The sequence below is a fragment of the Rhinatrema bivittatum genome, chromosome 1 (assembly GCF_901001135.1).
Source record: "Rhinatrema bivittatum chromosome 1, aRhiBiv1.1, whole genome shotgun sequence".
Taxonomy (NCBI): Eukaryota; Metazoa; Chordata; class Amphibia; order Gymnophiona; family Rhinatrematidae; genus Rhinatrema; species Rhinatrema bivittatum.
This window is the reverse complement of record NC_042615.1, coordinates 822,989,518-823,008,838: the sequence shown is the minus strand read 5'-3', so window position 1 is coordinate 823,008,838 and position 19,321 is coordinate 822,989,518. Positions and strand designations below refer to the sequence as shown.

Here is a 19,321-nt window from a genome sequence, read left to right as displayed (position 1 = left end):
TCTAGGTTAAGGCCCCAGTGTCAGGACCCGGCTTTTGAGTCATGTCTGGTGTTGGACCTGGGTCTGGGTTTGGGCTTAGATCTAGGCTCTGGTGTTGGGGCCTGGCCTTCTAGTCAGGTTCCAGCACTGGGCCTGTGTCCATGCTCTGGCCTAGGCCGAGGCCCTGGCATTGGCACCCGGCCTTCAGACCGGTCTCTGGAATTGGGCATGAGCCCAGGTCCTGGCCTAGGCCAATCCCAGGTGTCGGGACCAAACCTCCGAGTCAGGATCCAGCATTGGGCCTGGGTTCAGGCTGGGGCCATGGCATCGGGACTCAGCCTTCAGGTCAGGTCCCAGCAACAGGTCTGGTTCTATGCTCTGGCCTAGGCCAAGGTCCTGATATCTGAATCAGATCACTGTGTCAGGCCTGGGTTTAGGTCGAGGCCTCGGCTTTGGGATCTGGCCTCTGGGCAAGGCCATGGCATTGGGCCTGGGCCTGGGCCTAGGTTGAGATGAGGCATTAGGACTCGGCCTCTGAGTCAGGTTCTAGCATGGGTCCTAGGTCCAAGTCAAGATCCCAGCAACAAGCCTGGACCCAAGGCCCAGGCATGGGGATCTGGCCTCAGGGTCATGACCTGGCATCAAGCCTGGGTTGATACCCTGGTGTCTGGACCCAGACACTGTGCCAGGCCATCTTGCTTCGGCTTTCTCTGCACAGAGGAGTGAGAGAGATTGTGCGAGGCAGGGCGATGTGGTGCAAAGTTGGGGGCAGATGTGATGAGGTGGGGGCAGTTAGAAGGCACCTAGGGCACCTAATACCCTTGCACCAGCCCTGGGAATAGCCACTGCTATTACTGGCATCAGTAGCATGGGATCTTCTTAGTGTTTGGGTAATTGCCAGGTTCTTGTGGCCTGGTTTTGGCCTCTGTTGGAAACAGGATGCTGGGCTTGATGGACCCTTGGTCTGACCCAGCGTGGCAAGTTCTTATGTTCTTATTCTAGCCCTCAGAGTCCCTGATTTTGTACTTTCTGTAGGTTTACTTCACTATTATTATTTTATACTTTTTTAGTTCCTTACAAGCTTCACACTAATACACATAAAGTATGACTGCAACATGGCCAGCTGAAGACTGTCTCCAGAAAGGACATTTTTACAACCAAGAAGATTGTTCCTGATGAAACATATCTACTTTTTATTACAAAACATTGGCATTTCACCTCAGGATAAATTATGCCGAAAAAGGAAAAAATGAGCTAGAATAAGATCCAGAAGCATCAAGGAATAGACAAGATGATGTCCTGAGAAACTGAGAAAGCACTGCAGGGGTAAAGAGAGGGAAAGAGCAATGAACTCCTTTACTCCTTGGACAAGAAATAATGTGGTAAAAGGAATTAAGAATGTACCTGAACAAGCAACTCCAAGTGTGTCCTCCGGATCTTCGCACTGTTTCCGGTCTCTCCAATGTGACATGCACTCAGACAGCTTGGATTCATGACCTTGACAGCTGACAAAATTACGCAAAAGTTGTCCTGCTGTGCTCCAGAGACCGAAACCTCTTACTACATTGACAGCAGACCCGCATTGCAGCTCCTTACACACCACAGCAGCAAGCTGGATGCCCCGGCCTTCATAGCAAATCATCTTCCAGGACTTTTCTGAAAAAACCTCCACCTGTCCTTCACAGGGCCTGCTTCCACCAACAAGCCTGGTGTTAGATGTGGGACCTAAAGAAAAGCAGAAGAGGAAGAGTTAAGGGGTGAGTGTTAGAAGATCTTTATTATCCATCCTCTGAACCACTAGGATATTCCAGTGTAACACAAACACATATCTTGAACCCCTATCTAGAGAAATAAAAACTAACTAGCCCATTCACATCTATCACATCCACACATATTCAAACATTTAAAACAATCTAATGTTATAATCCCCAAATACAAAAAGTATCCCCCCAATTTTTTTAATCCAAAGCAGCAGTGAACCATTACCCAACAAAATAGTTATTCATACAATGTTATCAATGCATATAACAATATACAAAATATTATACCTCCTTGAATCAAGCTTATACTCAATCTTACTGATTACTGAAATCCTCTCCCTGATAATGAAAGCATTGCCTCTGGCCTGAGGCTACAGTTGCCTGGAATTCCTTCAAGCCAAATATAAGAGCCCAGAAAGGACCCTTACCCTGACTATCCAGGCAGGAGAGGGGCTAGACAAGGCAAGCCAGAGAACCTGACAAATACTCCAGGAAACGGTCTGAAGACAGAGGACAGATGATCCAGCACGTGCAGGAAATAATTAATTTTTATAATTCATGTCTAAAGACCTTTAGTAGTCAATGGATGTGCGATTAATGAGAATGCTCTCTGAAAGCAAAAAGTACAAAAAAAGAGGATTGCAGAAATATACCCAAGCCCTAAGAGCGACTGTTTGCATTTTGATTTCTTCTGTCCCTGAGAGATTATTTTGTTCAATGTCTTTGCTTGCTCCTCCATCTTAGCTATTATCAGAATTAGTAAATGTTGTGTTCATAGCTCGCAAGCTGCTCTACTCACCCCAATGCAGCATCTTTGCGGCAGGACTCTCCCATGGTGTAATATTCAATTCCAAATTACACTTCAAAACAGTTAAAAACCTAATCAAGGAGCCATCCTCCTCTATCTCTAATAACCACCAGTTCTGAAAGAACTCATGCAATGAATACGCCAAATCACTACTAAACAAAATTAATAACCTAAAGACAATTCTCCACCAGCCCATCAACAATAGAGCCTGAAGGAAAATCTGGTGAAGTTTTATGGAGCTCATTCAACCTAGAATCAAATTTTGAAATAAACCAAATCATCACTAAAATGAAGCCTGCCACCCACCCACTAGACCTGATCCCTGTAAGTACATTGAAAACAGTAAAGAGTGCAATATCTCTGATAGTCACAACCATAATAAACCACTCGCTAACAGAAGGACTAGTCCCTGATAAGGCAAAACAAGTGGTAATTAAACCAATACTAAAAGATAAAACTGGCAGAATAGACGATTTGGACAATTACCGACCAATACCCAACTTGACGTTTATAGCTAAAGTCCTAGAAAAAGCAGTATTAACACAATTAGAGAACCACCTAGAAGACAATAATACACAGGATGGCCCATGGAAAAGTAGCCTGCCTCCAATGCACTGGTATTGGAGGTGGGCTACTTTTCCATGAGCCACCCTGTACTATACTGGAACCATTTCAGATTCAGAAAAAAAATCGCTCAACAGATCTTCTCGTATTCTTAACCAATCCTGCACTACAAGCATTCGACAACAATGAATCATATATCCCGGTACTAATTGATCTAACAGCAGCATTTGACACAGTTGACCACACCCTGCTATGCCACCAACTACGAGAAATTTGAATATATGGAAATGTTAACAATTGGTTCTCTTCTTTCCTAAAAGATAGAACATTTCAAGTCAAATTAGACAATCACATTTTTGACACCTTTCCTATCAATACAGGCATCCCTCATGGATCAGCAGTTTAGGCCACACTATTCTGTTATGGTTAATGGTGTTTGAGTGTATCCTTGGACACTGTGGCAGCTGACCATGCCCTCAGGGGCCAGTCCTGTGAGGGACCAAGGTGTCAGGCTATACTCTGGACACATAAACACAGATTTTAATCTTTTTTTTAAACAGTTTTGGAAACCACCAGAGGTGGCAGTAGTGAGTAGGGGATGTAGAGCCCAGCTGGACAGGTCTCCCACAGAACACTGGAACAGCGAATCCTCTGCAAGGCTGTGCTGTAGTGGAAAGAGACTGAGAGTTATGAGTACACAATGAGAAGCATACAGAGTTCCAGGTAGAAATAGGAGAAGCTCTGAGATAGGGAGAGCAGGCCCTCGAGGAGCGAGTACCTGATGCCTTAGAGTAGAGAGACTTAGTTGTAATGTACTCACATAGCAGTAACATAGATTCCACTAGACGAGTGGTCTGATACCGGAGCGGAGGGCAGGCCCTCGAGGAGCGAGTACCTGGTTCCAGTGAAGCAGTACTGTGGAATAGATGGTATCTGTACTCGTTGATGGAAAGCTGTAGGTGAAGTCTTCCAAGTAGAAGGTTAGGTATTACAGGCAGCGAAGCAGGGAACATGGGCCCTCGAGGAGCGAGTACCGGATTCCTGATAGTACCTGTAAGAAGCAGAAGAGGCCCCCTAGGAGCGGCTACCCTGGTAGTAACCCCGAGGAGTGTAAGAGATCCAGAAGTGCTGGAGTGGCAGAGTAGCTTAGGTACGGAGAGCGAATCCCATCCGTAGGAAATCCCTTGCTAACTCGGTGAGCTAGCAAATACTGTAGGCTTAAATATCCGTGAGTCATGACCTCATAACAGGGGGACGCCCCTGAGGTTTGAGCCAACGTGAGAATAAACATGAGGGTGGCGTGCGTATGTGCGCCTGCCCTAAGGTACCTTGGAGAAGCATGGAGTGAGGCAGCACTAAAGCCGTCCGGGGACGCCGGAGAGGACGGCAACAGATGCCGCGGTGGCCATTAGTCTGAGGTGAGCGGGAGGAGCCGCAAATAGTGAGAGGTAGGTGGGGCGAAACCTTCATAGGCCAATGATCGCAACATTACCCCCCTTCAAAGGGCGGACTCCAACTCTTTTACCAGGTCTTGGTTTTTGTGGATGCATCTGATGAAACTGAAGAAGCATCTCTTTATCCAGGATATTAGCCAACGGCTCTCAAGAATTTTCTTCGGGGCTGTAACCTTCCCATACAAGAAGGTATTCCCACTTTTTCCCACATCTTCTTACATCCAGAATAGCTTCAACCTTATATTCAAGGTCTTCTTCTGTGTTAAACACTTCTTCTGTGTTAAACACTTCTTCTGTGTTAAAACCAATAAATAAATAAATAAATAAATAAATAATAGAAGTTGGTTCAGGAGACTTGGATGAGAACTCACTGAGTGGTTTCAGAAGTGAAACATGGAATGCGTTGTGGATTTTCAATCCAGTCAGTAGCTTCAGACTGTACGTAATGTTGCCAAGACGTCGGAGGATTAGAAATGGTCCAACGTAGCGAGGAGCAAATAGAGTGGAGGGTAACTTTAGTCTCAAATGCTTAGTTGACAGCCAGACTTTGTCACCAGATTGAAATACAGGCGCTTTAGAATGGTGAGCATCATAGGATTTCTTTGCTTGTTTACCCACTTTGATTAGCATGTCTTTAGTCTGAGTCCATAATTGATGGATGTCATCAGCAGTGGATTGAGCTGCTGGGGAAGACTCTGAGAGCGTCAGTGGAAGTGGCGGTGAAGGTAGTCGACCATATACCACTTCAAATGTTGTTGATCCAGTGGAAGACGCTGGATGTGAGTTAATGGCAAATTCTGCCCATGGTAACAGCTCGGCCCAGTTATTCTGATGGCAATTCACATAGGCCTGAATGAACTGTTTCAGGGTCCTATTCATCCTCTCAATTTGGCCATTAGATTGTGGATGATAGGCAGATGCATAATCCAGAGAGATATCAAATAGCTTGCACAAGCCTTCCAGAACTTTGCCGTGAATTGAGATCCTCTATCAAAGACAATGTGCTTTGGTAGGCTGTGAAGGCGAAAGATGTGTGCGATGAAGAGCTTTGCAAGCTCCAAGACTGAGGGTAAGCCAGGCAACGCCACGAAATGAGCCATCTTACTGAAACAGTCAACCATCACCCAAATAGTATTCATTCCTCCTGAAAGAGGTAGATCAACTACAAAGTCTGTAGCGATGTGAGTCCATGGCTGGTCCGGAACTGGCAGCAGTTGCAGCAGTCCCAAAGGCTGACCAGAAGTAGGCTTATGTTTAGCACAGTTGGAGCATGACGCTACATAGAAGTATGCATCTTCCTTGACAGTAGGCCACCAATAGTACTTCTGTAATTTCAGAAGGGTACGGCATTGAACAGGATGGCCAGCCAATTTGGAATCATGAGCCCAGTGTAGAAGTGTCTTTCTGAGGTTCTTGGGGACAATCGTTTTACTGGCAGACACAGAATGGGTAGCTGCCAAGAAGACTTTCTTTGGGTCGATAATGTGCTGACATTCTTCAGAAACATCCTCAGATAGAAAAGAATGAGACAGAGCATCTGCTCTGGTATTCGAGCATGAAGTCAAAGCAATTAAAAAACAAGGACCATCTGGCTTGTCTGTGGTTAAGACATTGCGCATGATGGAAATACTCTAGATTCTTGTGGTCCAAGAATACGGTAATTTGATACTGAGCGCCTTCGAGCCAAGACTGCCATTCCTCGAATGCCAACTTAATAGCCAGGAGCTCTTTATCTCCAATCCCATAGTTCTTCTCTGCAGGAGAAAAGTGCTGCGAGAGAGGAGCAGGGATGTAAGGCTTTAGAATCTCCAGTTTGGCTTAACATGACCCCTACTCCGACATGTGAAACGTCAACCTCCACGATGAAGGGTCTATTGGGGTCAGGGTGACGTAAACATGGCTCAGTGGAAAAGGCAGTCTTTAATTTCTCGAACGCGGAAATGGCCTCCGCATACTATTTTGAAGCAGTTAAGGGCACTGTCATTCCATGTCATAGCAGTTAAGAGCACTGTCAAAGAAGAATAGTTCTTTATGAAGCTTCTATAGTAGTTTGTGAACCCCAAAAAAGCATCTCAGGGCATTCAGACTGGTAGGTTGAGACCAATTCTTGATACTCTCTAATTTTTGGGGATCTATCCAGAAGCCTTGTTTTGATATGATATAGCCAAGGAAAGGCACAGATTCTTTGTGAAATTCGCACTTTGACAATTTGGCGTAAAGGCAGTGTTCTCTAAGTCTCAGTAATACTTGTTTGACATCTGCTAGATGAATAGGCATATCTTGTGAGAATATGAAGATGCCATCCAGGCACTTTTGTACAGAAGATCCAACAGAATGTCATTCATCATGTTCTGAAACACAGCGGGAGCGTTGCACGGGCCGAAGGGCATTAACAAATATTCGAAATGGCCATCTCGAGTGTTGAAAGCCGATTTCCACTTGTCGCCTTCGCGAATGCAAACCAAATTATAGGCTCCCTTTAGGTCATGTTTTGAGAATATCTTGGCTCCTTGAAGTCGATCAAAAAGCTCTGAGATCAGAGGTAAGGGGTATCGGTCTTTAATCGTGATCTCGTTCAGACCTCGATAGTCGATACAAGGGCGCAGAGTGCCGTCCTTCTTCCCCACAAAGAAGAAGCCTGCACCTGTAGGAGACTTAGAAGGTCTAATGAACCCTTTTTGCAAGTTTTCCTGAATGTATTATTTATTTATTTATTTATTTAACATTTTTATATACTGTGGTTCATGTAACAGGTTACAAATCACCTCGGTTAACAATATAACAACCATTGCGTAAGAGTGCATTACAATGAACAGGGTGAAACAACTTGGATTAAGATGTGGGTTTAACATAGAGGTAGGAGGGGGGTTTAACCGGCGGACCGGGTGCTAAAATGAGAGAATAACCAGATGTCTAAGAGGAAGTACTGGTAGGGGGAAGTGGGGAGAGATAATATTGGCTTGTCTGGCTTGAATGTACTCGGACATGGCCTTGTTCTCTACCACCGACAATGGGTAGACACGTCCCTTAGAAGGTTCAGCATTAGTTTTCTGTCTTATGGCGCACTCATAAGATCTATGTGGCGGAAGGATGTCAGCAGCTTCTTTGGAGAATACCTCATAAAATGATGCATACTGAGGCGGCAGTCCTGGCGTCGCTGGAGTTGTAGGCATGCAGGGAAAAGGAGAGACCTCTTTTAAACATTTGTCATGACATTCTGGGTCCCAACGGGAGAGTTCCAACGTAGCCCAGTTGAATTGTGGTATGTGCAGCTGCAACCAGGGTAACCCCAGAATGATAGGGTGCATGGCCTTCTCTAACACAAAGAAGGAAATTGACTCAGTATGGAGAGCTCTGGTGCGGAGGGATATCAGTTCGGTACAAAAGGTAACATCACCCGGTAAAGGCTCCCCATGTATAGACGATAAGAGTAGTGGAATCTTCAGAGTGGTGAGGTGAATCCTCAAATGTTCCACTAGTAATCAAAGAATAAAATTACCTCCTGCCCCTGAGTCCACCAGGGCAAGAGTCTGAAATTCCAGAGAGACAGGGAGAGAGCGCGGAGGAGAGGGCGTAGTAAGGCTTAAGAAGAGTCCTCCTGCAGGACTTAGGTCCGTCCGTTTCCCAGACAGATGGGGCATGTTTGGACTTCAGGACCAGCTTGTCCACAGTACATGCACAAACCATTCCTCTTCCAAAGTCTTCTCTCTTTGGATGTCAGGTGACTGCAACCAAGTTGCATTAGTTCTTCCCCACTGGCAACAGGAGTCAAAGGAACCATCCTGAGTGCAGGTTCAGCACGGACTTCCTTCTGAACCCGTCTTTTACAAAGCTTGAGTTCTTGCACCTTATCACAAAGCCGGTGATCAGTCCTAGTAGCTAAGGCCACTAGTTCATCCAGCGAGTCAGGTGTCTCATGAGTGGCCAGCTCGTCCTTCAAGCAGGCATTAAGACCTTTGAAGAAGAGAGTTTTCAGACATCTAGGATCCCAATGTAATTCAGTCGCAAGAGTCTTGAACTCTATAGCGAAATCAGCCAGTAGTTGGTTGCCTTGCTTCAGGTCAACCAATGCAGAACCAGCAACAGTATATCGGGCAGGATCATCAAAAATGGATTTGAACAAGTCCATAAATCCTTCAGTATCCTTCAGTATGGTGTCTTTGCATTCCCACAGCGAGGAAACCCAAGTCAAAGCCCTTTCATCCAGATAGGATAGAATGTAAGTAGACTTGGCATAGGCTGTAGGGAAGTGAGAGGGTTGTAATGCAAAATGCATACAACACTGGTTTAAGAAGCCTCTAGTTCTCTGAATTTCCCCAGAGAACCGTACTGCAGCAGCAAGAGACACAGCAGTCTTTACAGTTACTTCAGGTAACTGACCTTCATTACTGGAAGTAGAACCTTGATTCTTCTGTGCGTGCAGCTGATGAAACGCAGTAGTTAATTTCTCCAATGCGTTTTGTTGTTCAGCAATGCACAAGGCCAGGCCTGGAATGGCCTGCAAGGCGTTGAGCTGAGCCGGATCCATGGAGTTAGCAATCTATTATGGTTAATGGTGTTTGGGTGGATCCCTGGACACTGTGGCAGCTGACCATGCCCACAGGGGTCAGTCCTGTGAGGGACCACAGTGTCAGGCTAGACTCTGGACACACAAACACAGATTTTAATATTTTTTTAAACAGTTTTGGAAACCACCAGAGGTGGCAGTAGTGAGTAGGGGATGTAGAGCCCAGCTGGGCAGGTCTCCTACAGAACGCTGGAACAACGAATCCTCTGCAAGGCTGTGCTTTAGTGGAAAGCGACTGAGAGATGAGTACACAATGAGAAGCATACAGAGTCACAGGTAGAAATAGGAGAAGCTCCGAGACAGAGAGAGCAGACCCTCGAGGATTGAGTACCTGATCCCTTAGAGTAGAGACTCAGTTATAATGTACTCACATAGCAATGACATAGATTCCACTAGACGAGAGGTCTGGCATCAGAGTGGAGGGCAGGCCCTCGAGGAGGGAGTACCTGGTTATAGCGAAGCAGTACTGTGGAATAGATGGTATCTGTACCGATGGAAAACTGTAGGTGAAGTCTTCCAAGTAGAAGGTTAGGTATTACAGGCAGCGACTCAGGGAACATGGGCCCTCGAGGAGCAAGTACCGCTTTCCTGATAGTATCTGTAAGAAGCAGAAGAGGCCCCCGAGGAGCGGCTACCCCATTAGTAACCCCGAGGGGGTCTAAGAGTTCCAGAAGCGCTGGTGTGGCAGAGTAGCTTAGATACAGAGAGCGAATCCCATCCATAGGAAATCTCATGCTAACTCGGTGAGCTAGCAAATACTGTAGGCTTCAATATCCGTGAGTCGTGATGTCATAACAGGGGGACACCCCTGAGGTTTGCGCCAACGTGAGAATAAAGATGAGGGCTGCGTGCGCATGCGCCCTAAGGTACCTTGGAGGAGCATGGCATGAGGCAGCACCAAAGCTGGTCCGGGAACGCTGGAGAGAATGGCAAACAGACACCGCGGTGGCCATTAGTCCGAGGTGAATGGGAGGAGCCGCAAGTAGTGAGAGGTAGGCGGGGGGAAGCCATCGTAGACCGATGGTCGCAACATATTCAACATATATCTGTTGCCTATATGCACATTACTCACAAATCTAAGATTCTTCCTGTATGCAGAGTGCATACAATTCTATATACCATTTGACAAAACATTCAAAATATGTGTCATCTCCTACAACATACATGAAGGAAATACAACAAAACTTTCTCAACTGAAACTAACTCTAAACCCCTAAAAAACTGAAATTTTATGGTTAAGGAGAGATACAACGATAAACAAACCACCCTAGACCTAGGAATCACTAATATTACTCCCTCAGATCAAGTACATGACTTAGGAATTCAGATCGACGAGAACTTCACTATGAAAAAGCATATAAGCAAATTAATCAAAACAGGGTACTCCAACATAAGAATATTTCATTGACTGAAACCCTTGTTAACATTTCAAGTATTGTGCTAGGCTCGGAATGGCCTGCAGTGCTGCAAGTTGAGCCGAGTCCATGGAGTTAGCAATCTGTTGTGTTTGAGGCATAGTGGACCTTTGGTCACAGTGGAGATGACTCCACCCATGGGGAGGAGCCCTATGAGGAACCACTGTGATTGGCAGAGCAGTTAGCAGACATGGAGTAGAACAGTCTTTTATTGTACTGCCATAGAGATGGTAATGTAGGAAGGAAATGCTCCGGTCAACGAGGTGCCAATACGCTCAACAGGCTCAGTAGGTGGTCTCATCCAGATAGGCAGACTTCTGGACGGAGTTGGAGCGCTGGTTCGTAGAGGTACTCACGGAGAGTATGCGTCTTCCGATGTAGAGTGGTGGGACCGAAGGTCCGAGGTACAGGATCAAGGGGAGGGCCCTCGAGGAGCAAGTACCCGAGTCCGATCCTGAAATGAGAAAAAGACTAGACCCCTGAAGAGCAGTTGTCTAGATAGTGAGGCCCCGAAGGGTAGTAGAAGCGGCAGACCCCCGAGGGGCGGGTATCTAAGGCTTCAGTAGGAGCGAGGCCCTTAGTGAGATAGTGTCTAAGCTGTCAGCTTAGAGCAGGCAGAGTAGCGACTTTGCTAACTCGTTGGCTTAGCGGAAGTGGAGGCTTGAAATACCCGGAGTTATTGATGTCATGCAGTGGGGCCGCCCCAGAGGTTCCTGCCATGACGTGTACTTGAGCGTCAGAGATGTGCGTGCTTGCACCCTAGGAGGCTACGGGAGAGAGCATGGTGGATGGGGACGCCCATGCTCGTTTGAGGATGCCAAGGCCTGCGGCACTTGGCTCCGGAGACAGCCATCCTTCCCAAAGAGGGAGAAAGAGGAGAAAGAAAGGTAGGCAGAGCTGTCGCAGCTGTCTGCGACCAACGGATGCAACAGTACCCCCCTTCAAAGGGCCCCCTCCAAGACCTCTTCCAGGTGGTCTGGGCTTGCGAGGGTGTGCCAAGTGGAATTGGCGGACCATTTCTTTATCCGTGATGTTACCCAGTAGTTCCCAGGAATTTTCCTCTGCGCCGTAGTTCTCCCATGTTATGAGGTACTCCCAAGTCTTCACTTTCTTACGTACATCAAGAATGTCATCCACGGCATATTCAATGTCATCTTCTGTATGCAGGCTGTTGGGCTCTGGTTCTTTTCTGGAGAACTCGGAGAGTATCACTGGCTTCAGTAGAGATACGTGAAAAGCATTGTGTATCTTCATTGATGGAGGCAGTTTGAGACTGTATGTTAAGTTTCCTAATCGCCGAAGGTGGCGAAAGGTCCCACAAAGCGAGGAGCAAACCTTGCAGATGGAAGTTTGAGTCGGAGGTATTTACCAGACCTTGTTACCTGGCTGGAAGTGGGGTGCCTTTTGATGATGGGCATCATAGGTTTTCTTAGCCTTTTGTCCTGCTCTCACAAGGAGATCCTTTTTCTGCCTCCAGAGTTGGGATAATTCTGCTGTGGTAGCCTGGGCAGCAGGAGAGGATACTGTCAATGGTATAGGCAGCGAAGGTAAAGGTTGTCTCCCGTAGACAAGTTGGAAAGGGGAAGACCCCATTGAAGACGCAGGATGTGAATTAATGGCAAATTCTGCCCAAGGCAGTAGTTCAGCCTAGTCTTTCTGTCTAGAGTTGACATAGGATCGTAAGAATTGTTTCGGTATCCTATTCATCCTCTCAGTCTGGCTGTTCGACTGAGGATGGTAGGCAGAGGTAAGGTCTAAGGCAATGTCAAACTTCTGACATAATACTCTCCAAAACTTTGCAGCAAATTGTACTCCTCTGTCAGATAGGATATGTTTGGGCATCCCATGAAGAAGGAAGATGTGTCTGATGAAGAGTTTAGTTAATTCAGTAACAGAGGGTAGTCCTGGCAATGCTACAAAGTGCGCCATTTTAGAGAACCGGTCAACTGTTATCCATATGGTTTTGTTGCCGCTGGATGCTGGCAGGTTCACTACAAAATCAGTAGCGATATGGGTCCATGGTTCATCCATTGAAGGTAATGGTTGCAATAACCCTCAAGGTCGCCCAGGTGGTGGTTTTTGCTTGGCACAGACAGCGCAGGAACCCACATACACTTGCATGTCCTTCATGGTTGGTCACCAGTAGTATCTTTGTAACATGGCTAATGTACGATTCTGTCCAGGATGGCATGCCAAGCGAGAATCATGTGCCCAACAGTTTTCCTCTTAAACCTCTGGCCATCACCGTCTTCGCATCAGGTACCATGTGGGTGGCTGTGAGGACCACTCTTGCAGGATAAATTATATGATGGGGTTCATATGGCATGTCCTAAGGTGAGAAGGAGTATGATAAAGCATCAGCCCTGGTGTTTTTCTTTCCAGGACGGTATTTTAGAAGAAAGTCAAATCTGTTGAAAAACAGGGACCGTCTTGCCTGACGATGATTGAGTCTTTGAGCACGTCGAAGGTAATCTAAATTTTTATGGTCAGTATAGACTACTATTTGGTGTTGAGCACCTTCTAGCCAGGGATGCCACTCCTTGAAAGCCAGTTTGATTGCGAGAAGTTCCTTATCTCCTATCCCATAGTTTCTTTCGGCAGGCGAGAACCACCTAGAAAAGAAGGAGCAGGGATGGAGTACGTTGCATTCGCTGTACTGACTCAGGACTGCCCCCGCACCTACGTCGGATGCGTCAACCTCCACTATAAAAGGACAGTGTGGGTCAAGATGGTGGAGACACGGCTTCTTTTGAAAAGCCTCTTTGAGCGTCATGAAGGATGAGATGGCTTCAGGAGACCAGTTGGCAGGGTTGGCTCTCTTCTTGGTCATAGCTGTTAGAGGAACTGTCAATGATGAGTAGTTTTTAAGGAAGGATCGGTAATAGTTGGTAAATCCTAAGAAACAACATAATGCCTTCAGGCCTGTGGGTTGAGGCCAGTCTTGGATACTCTCAAGTTTCTTAGGGTCCATTTGGAAACCATTCTTCAAGACGATATATCGCAGGAAAGGTACAGTTTCTTTGTGAAATTCACATTTCTCAAGCTTAGCGTAAAGGCGGTATTCATGCAGGCGCCTTAGGGCTTTCTTTACATCCTCCTGATGACTCTGTAGATCCTGAGAAAAGATCAGTATATCATCAAGATATACTACTACACATTGGTAGAGCAAGTCCTGTAAGATATCGTTCATCATATTTTGGAAGACTGCAGGTACGTTGCTTAGGCCGAAGGGCATGACGAGGTATTCAAAGTGACCGTCACAGGTGTTAAAAACACTCTTCCATTCGTCTCCTTCTTTAATACGCACCAAGTTGTAGGCTCCTTTTAGGTCCAATTTGGAAAACACTTTGGCCCCTTTGAGTCTATCAAATAGTTCTGATATTAAGGGCAGGGGATACCTGTCCTTGACGGTAATTTCATTCAGGCCCCTGTAGTCGATGCAGGGGAGTAGGGTGCCATCTTTTTTCCCTACAAAAAAGAACCCTGTGCCCGCAGGGGATTTGGAAGGCTTGATAAAGCCTTTTTGTAGATTTTCCTGTATATAAGTAGACATAGCCTTGGCCTCGGCTACAGAAAGAGGATAGACTCTTCCTTTGGGAGGTTCTGAGTTCGGCTTCAGATTTATGGCATATTTGAATTCTCTGTGTGGAAGAAGCACGTCAGCAGCTTGCTAAGAGAAAACATCCTGGAAGGAGGCGTATTGTGGAGGTAAGCCAAGTAATGATGGAGTGGTAGGCATGCAACTGAGCAATGAAACATCAGCAAGACACCGACCATGACAGTCAGGTCCCCACTGGGACAGTTCCAAAGTGGCCCAATTAAATTGTGGCATATGGTCTTGAAGCCACGGCAGACCCAACCCCACCGGGTGCATGGCTTTATCCAACACTAGAAAAGGAATAGATTCTGAGTGAAGGGCTCCAGTGCGCAGGCCAATGGCCTGGGTGATGAGTGAAACTTCTCCAGGAAGTGGCTCTCCATGGATAGAAGACAATAAGAGAGGCTTCTCTATAGGTGTAGTAGGAATCCTCAAATGTTCGACCAAGCGCTTCAGGATGAAATTACCTCCGGCACCAGAGTCAATTAGTGCGAGAGTCTGGAAATTGAGACCTCCGTAGAGCAGTGATAAAGGTAAGGACATTGGAGGAGTGGGTGAGATAAGGCCCAGGAGAAGTCCTCCTGCAGATCCTAGGTCCGTCAGGTTTCCGGACAAATGACCCAATTGGCAGCAGTACATGCACAGGCCCATACACTTACGGTAATGTCTTTCCTTAGAGGTCAAGTGGCTTTGGCCTAGTTGCATAGGCTCTTCCTCCTCTATGGGTGCAGACGGTAAGCTGGAAGCAGTAGGCACAGGTTTAGGATGGTTAGCCCCCACTGTAGACTTTTGTGGACTCTTGAGTACGATCGTGGATACGGCGGTCAATTCTCCATGCAAGTTCCATCAGGGCTCAAGGGATTCAGGCAGATCATGAGCCACGAGTTCGTCCTTTATGTGGGAGTTGAGACCCTCCAAGAATATGGCACGGAAACATCCAGTGTCCCAATGCAGTTCGGATGCTAGGGTCTTAAATTCAATGGTAAAGTCTGTAAGTTGCTTGTTACCTTGCTGTAGATTAAGCAGGATGGATCCAGCGATGGTCAGGCGAGCCAGGTCATCAAACACAGACTTAAACAATTGTAAGAATCCTGATAGGTCCTTCAGGATAGGGTACTCTCGTTCCCATAGCAGTGAAGCCCAGGCCAGGGCTTGTCCTTCGAGGAACAACAGGATGTAGGTGGTCTCTGAAGCCTCAGTGGGAAAGAGGGTAGGCTGCAAAGCAAAATGCATGCTGCATTGATTGATGAATCCTCTGCACATTTTGGCTTCACCCATGAAACGGGTAGGTGTAGATAGAGGTACAGTGGTCTTAAGGGTAACCACTGGTGACAGCAACTCCTTTACAGGAGGCACTGAAGAGTTCAGTTGAGCGTGCAACTGGTTAAAGGCATTAGCAAGATTCTTCAAAGACTTCTGTTGTTCTGTAATCTGCTGTGCTAGGCCCGGAATGGCCTGCAGTGCTGCAAGTTGAGCCGAGTCCATGGAGTTAGCAATCTGTTATGTTTGAGGCATAGTGGACCCTTGGTCACAGTGGAGATGACTCAACCCACGGGGAGGAGCCACCATGATTTGCAGAACAGTTTAGAGATGTGAATCTGAACCGGAATCGGTTCGGTTTTAGTTCCGATTCAAATCTTATAATTTTTATCGTCCGGCCCGATTGGTTTTTTGTTTATCGGCTGCGCCCGATCCGATAAACAAAAAATCCACCCCGACCCTTTAAACCTGACCCCTTAGACTCCCCCACCCTCCCAAACCCCCCCAAAATGTTTTAAAATCACCTGGTGGCAGTGGCGTAGCTAGACAATTTGGCGCCCAGGGCAAGAGACTTCTTCGGCGCCCCCTCCCTCCATCAATGATTTGCATTGAAATCGGTGCTATTTTTCTGCCCTCATTACAGAATAAAGCCACATAAAGTATAAATAGAAATGTGCAGACAAAAACTAAACTGTAAAACGTATCATGCCAGACTCTATACAGTGCAACAATGAAAAACAAAAATGTCACCATTCCTCATGAAACAATCAATAAAATCAAGATATATAAATCATGAACAACTTCAAAAAGAAATTGAAAACATGGTTGTTCAAACATGCCTACCCAGAATAAAAACTCACACCTCCTCCAATAAAAAATAGACCACATTGCATCTGTTCCATCTTCCTCATACTGAGGAATCATATGTTGTTATTCTCTCTCCTCGTTCACACCGAGGAACCATGTTAATGTTAATGTTACTGTTATTTCTCGTCTATCCTATTTAATTATTTACCCTCCTCCCAGTTTCTAATTCCCTGTTAAAATGTAACTTCCATACTTTACCAGTTTTGATGTAAACCGGCATGATGTCCACAACTAATGCCGGTATATAAAAATGTTTAAATAAATAAAATAAATAAATAAATGGATCATAATTATAAAATCATACTAATAAAATAATTTCAGAACAGCTGATGAATAGAATATCCAGTAATTAAAGACAAGGAAATTTTGAAACCTTTACCAAACACCAATAAAATATTTCAAACAGCAGACACATCACATACTACCCAATAATTAAAATGGTAATCAAGAAAAATGAACTTAAAAAGCCACCTTTACTTACCCTCTCCAGCAGTTCTCCTACTCCTTTCCCTTGCAGGCGACGCCAGAAGCAGCAGTAGCTGCTGAAGCTGTCCTCATGGTCCTCTTCCTTAGGGACCACAACCAATCTTTTCTCTCTCTCACACACACACACACACTAGTCATACCCTCAAGACCAGTTTCTGTCTCTCACACACCAATCATCTCCCCAACCAGTCTCTCCCACTCACACACACACAAGCACACACATACCAGTCATCTCCCTGATCAGTTTCACACATACATATGTCACCTCTCTGGCCAGTCTCTCTCAATCACACAATGCTCTGCTCTCTCTTACTTACACAAAGGCTTTCAATCACACACATGCTCTCTCTATTTCACTTACACACAAGCTCTCAATTACACACATGTTCTATCTCACAGCCACAAGCCAGCCAAAAACATGCTCCATCTCTCTTGCACACACACAGAAGCACCCTCCCTGTTTCACATACATTTTACACTCACAGAAGCACCTTGCTTTCAGACTTGCAGCATTTTTCACTTTTACTAAAAGTGAAAGTGATGATCCCAACCATTAAATAAGAAAACCACATTCCTATCAGAAGGCGAAATGACACCCTTCCTTCAGGTTCTGTCCTCCCAAGGGACAGCCACCCACACCGTACAGCTTCTCTTGTTTTACGCTTCCAGGCAATAAAGCAAGTGTCTTTCTTCAAACTATCAGTCGTATGATTATTTATGTGGGAGATATGGAACCGAAAGACATCCTTAGTCAACTTCCCTTTTAAAATGGGAAGATTCCAGTCTTAGTCATTTAAAAATATACATTTTCTAACTTTAATCTTTCATCCAACTTTTCAAAAGTTGCACTACCAGCACAAAAGTTTTTTTTTAAACTGGCAGATTCCTCTCTCACATACATACCGTATACACACACACAGAAGCCAAATTCCTTTCTCACATACACACCGTTCCTTTCTCACATATACACAGAAGCACCCTTCCGATCCAAGGTTGAACAGCTGGTCTCCGGCGGTTAGCAGCACCGGTGTTCACTTCTTCGGCCCCCGCCGGCCTCGATTTTAATTTCTCCAGCCTCCGCCGGAGACAGCCGGCCCCCGAAGGTCGATGGGGACCGAATAAATTAAAATCGAGGCCGGCGGGGGCCGAAGAAAAGAAGATGGGCGCCGCACAGTCAGCCCCCGCTTGAGGCTGGCTGGGAGGCGCCCATCTTCTTTTCTTCGGCCGCCATCGGCCTCGATTTTAATTTCTTCGGCGGGGGCCTGGCTGGGAGGTTCCCATCTTCATTTCTTCGGCCTCCCCCGCCACCTCCGGCCTCGATTTTAATTTCTCCGGCGGGGGCCTGGCTGGGAGGTTCCCATCTTCATTTCTTCGGGCCCCGCCGGAGACAGCCAGCCCCTGAAGGTTGGCGGAGGCTGAAGAAATTAAAATCAAAGCCGGCGGAGGCCGAAGAAAAGAAGATGGGTGTCGCACAGTCAGCCCCCCCTTGAGGCTGGCTGGGAGGCGCCCATCTTCTTTTCTTCAGCCGCCGCTGGCCTCGATTTTAATTTCTCTGGCAGAGGCCTGGCTGGGAGGTTCCCATCTTCTTTTCTTCAGGCCGCGCTGGCTGATCTTCTTTTCTTCGGCCTCCACCAGCCTCGATTTGTATTTCTTCGGTCCCTGCCAGCTTGGCCTCCGTCAAGGGCTGGCTGAAAGGCGCCGAGGCTGGGCTGAAGAAGAGCCACGCGGTCGAGACCACGATAGGTCAATCCGCCCCTGGGCACAGCAGAAAATAAATCCTACGTCGAGTTGCACTGCTCTGCTGCCAGACGAGTCCGATGGAGCCGTGCAGGCAGAGCCAGGCATTTGGCGCCCCCTTAGACCCGGCGCCCGGGGCGGCCGCCCACCCCTCGCTACGCCACTGGTGGTCCAGTGGGGGAGCAGGGAGCAATCTCCCGCTCTCGGGCCGACAGCCGTGCTAATAAAAATGGCGCGGATGGCCCTTTGCCCTTACCATGTGACAGGGTATCCGTGCCATTGGTCAGTCCCTGTCACATGGTAGAAGCACTGGATGGCCGACGCCATCTTTAAAAATGATGCAGGCCATCCAGTGGACGGCCGGCGCTTTATTGGGCTTTGAGTGAAAAAGAATTTTCTGATTAGTCTTAAATGTGCTACTTGCTAACTTCATGGAATGCCCCCTAGTCCTTCTATTATTCGAAAGTGAAAATAACCGAGTCACATCTACTCGTTCAAGACCTCTCATGATCTTAACGACCTCTATCATATCCCCCCTCAGCCGTCTCTTCTCCAAGCTGAACAGACCTAACCTCTTCAGCCTTTCCTCATAGGGAAACTGTTCCATCCCCTTTATCATTTTGGTTGCCCTTCTCTGTACCTTCTCCATCACAACTATATCTTTTTTGAGATGCAGCGACCAGAACTGTACACAGTATTCAAGATGTGGTCTCACACCTTGAATATGCCATGAGGTATTGACGTCATGAAAATGCCCTGAGGTATTGACGTCATGCGGTGGGGCTGCCCCCGAGGTTCCCGCCATGATGTGTACTTGAGCATCAGA

At 46.6% G+C, this 19,321-nt stretch overlaps 1 protein-coding gene across 1 annotated transcript in view; it reads right to left on the bottom strand.

The window, feature by feature from the left end:
• Positions 1-19,321, bottom strand: part of LOC115079069 (deleted in malignant brain tumors 1 protein-like) — a 129,338-nt gene that overhangs the window by 59,892 nt on the left and 50,125 nt on the right. The window contains exon 4 of the mRNA XM_029582088.1: positions 1,384-1,704. Within this exon, the coding sequence (XP_029437948.1) occupies positions 1,384-1,704 (321 nt within the window). The remainder of the gene's footprint in view (positions 1-1,383; positions 1,705-19,321) is intronic.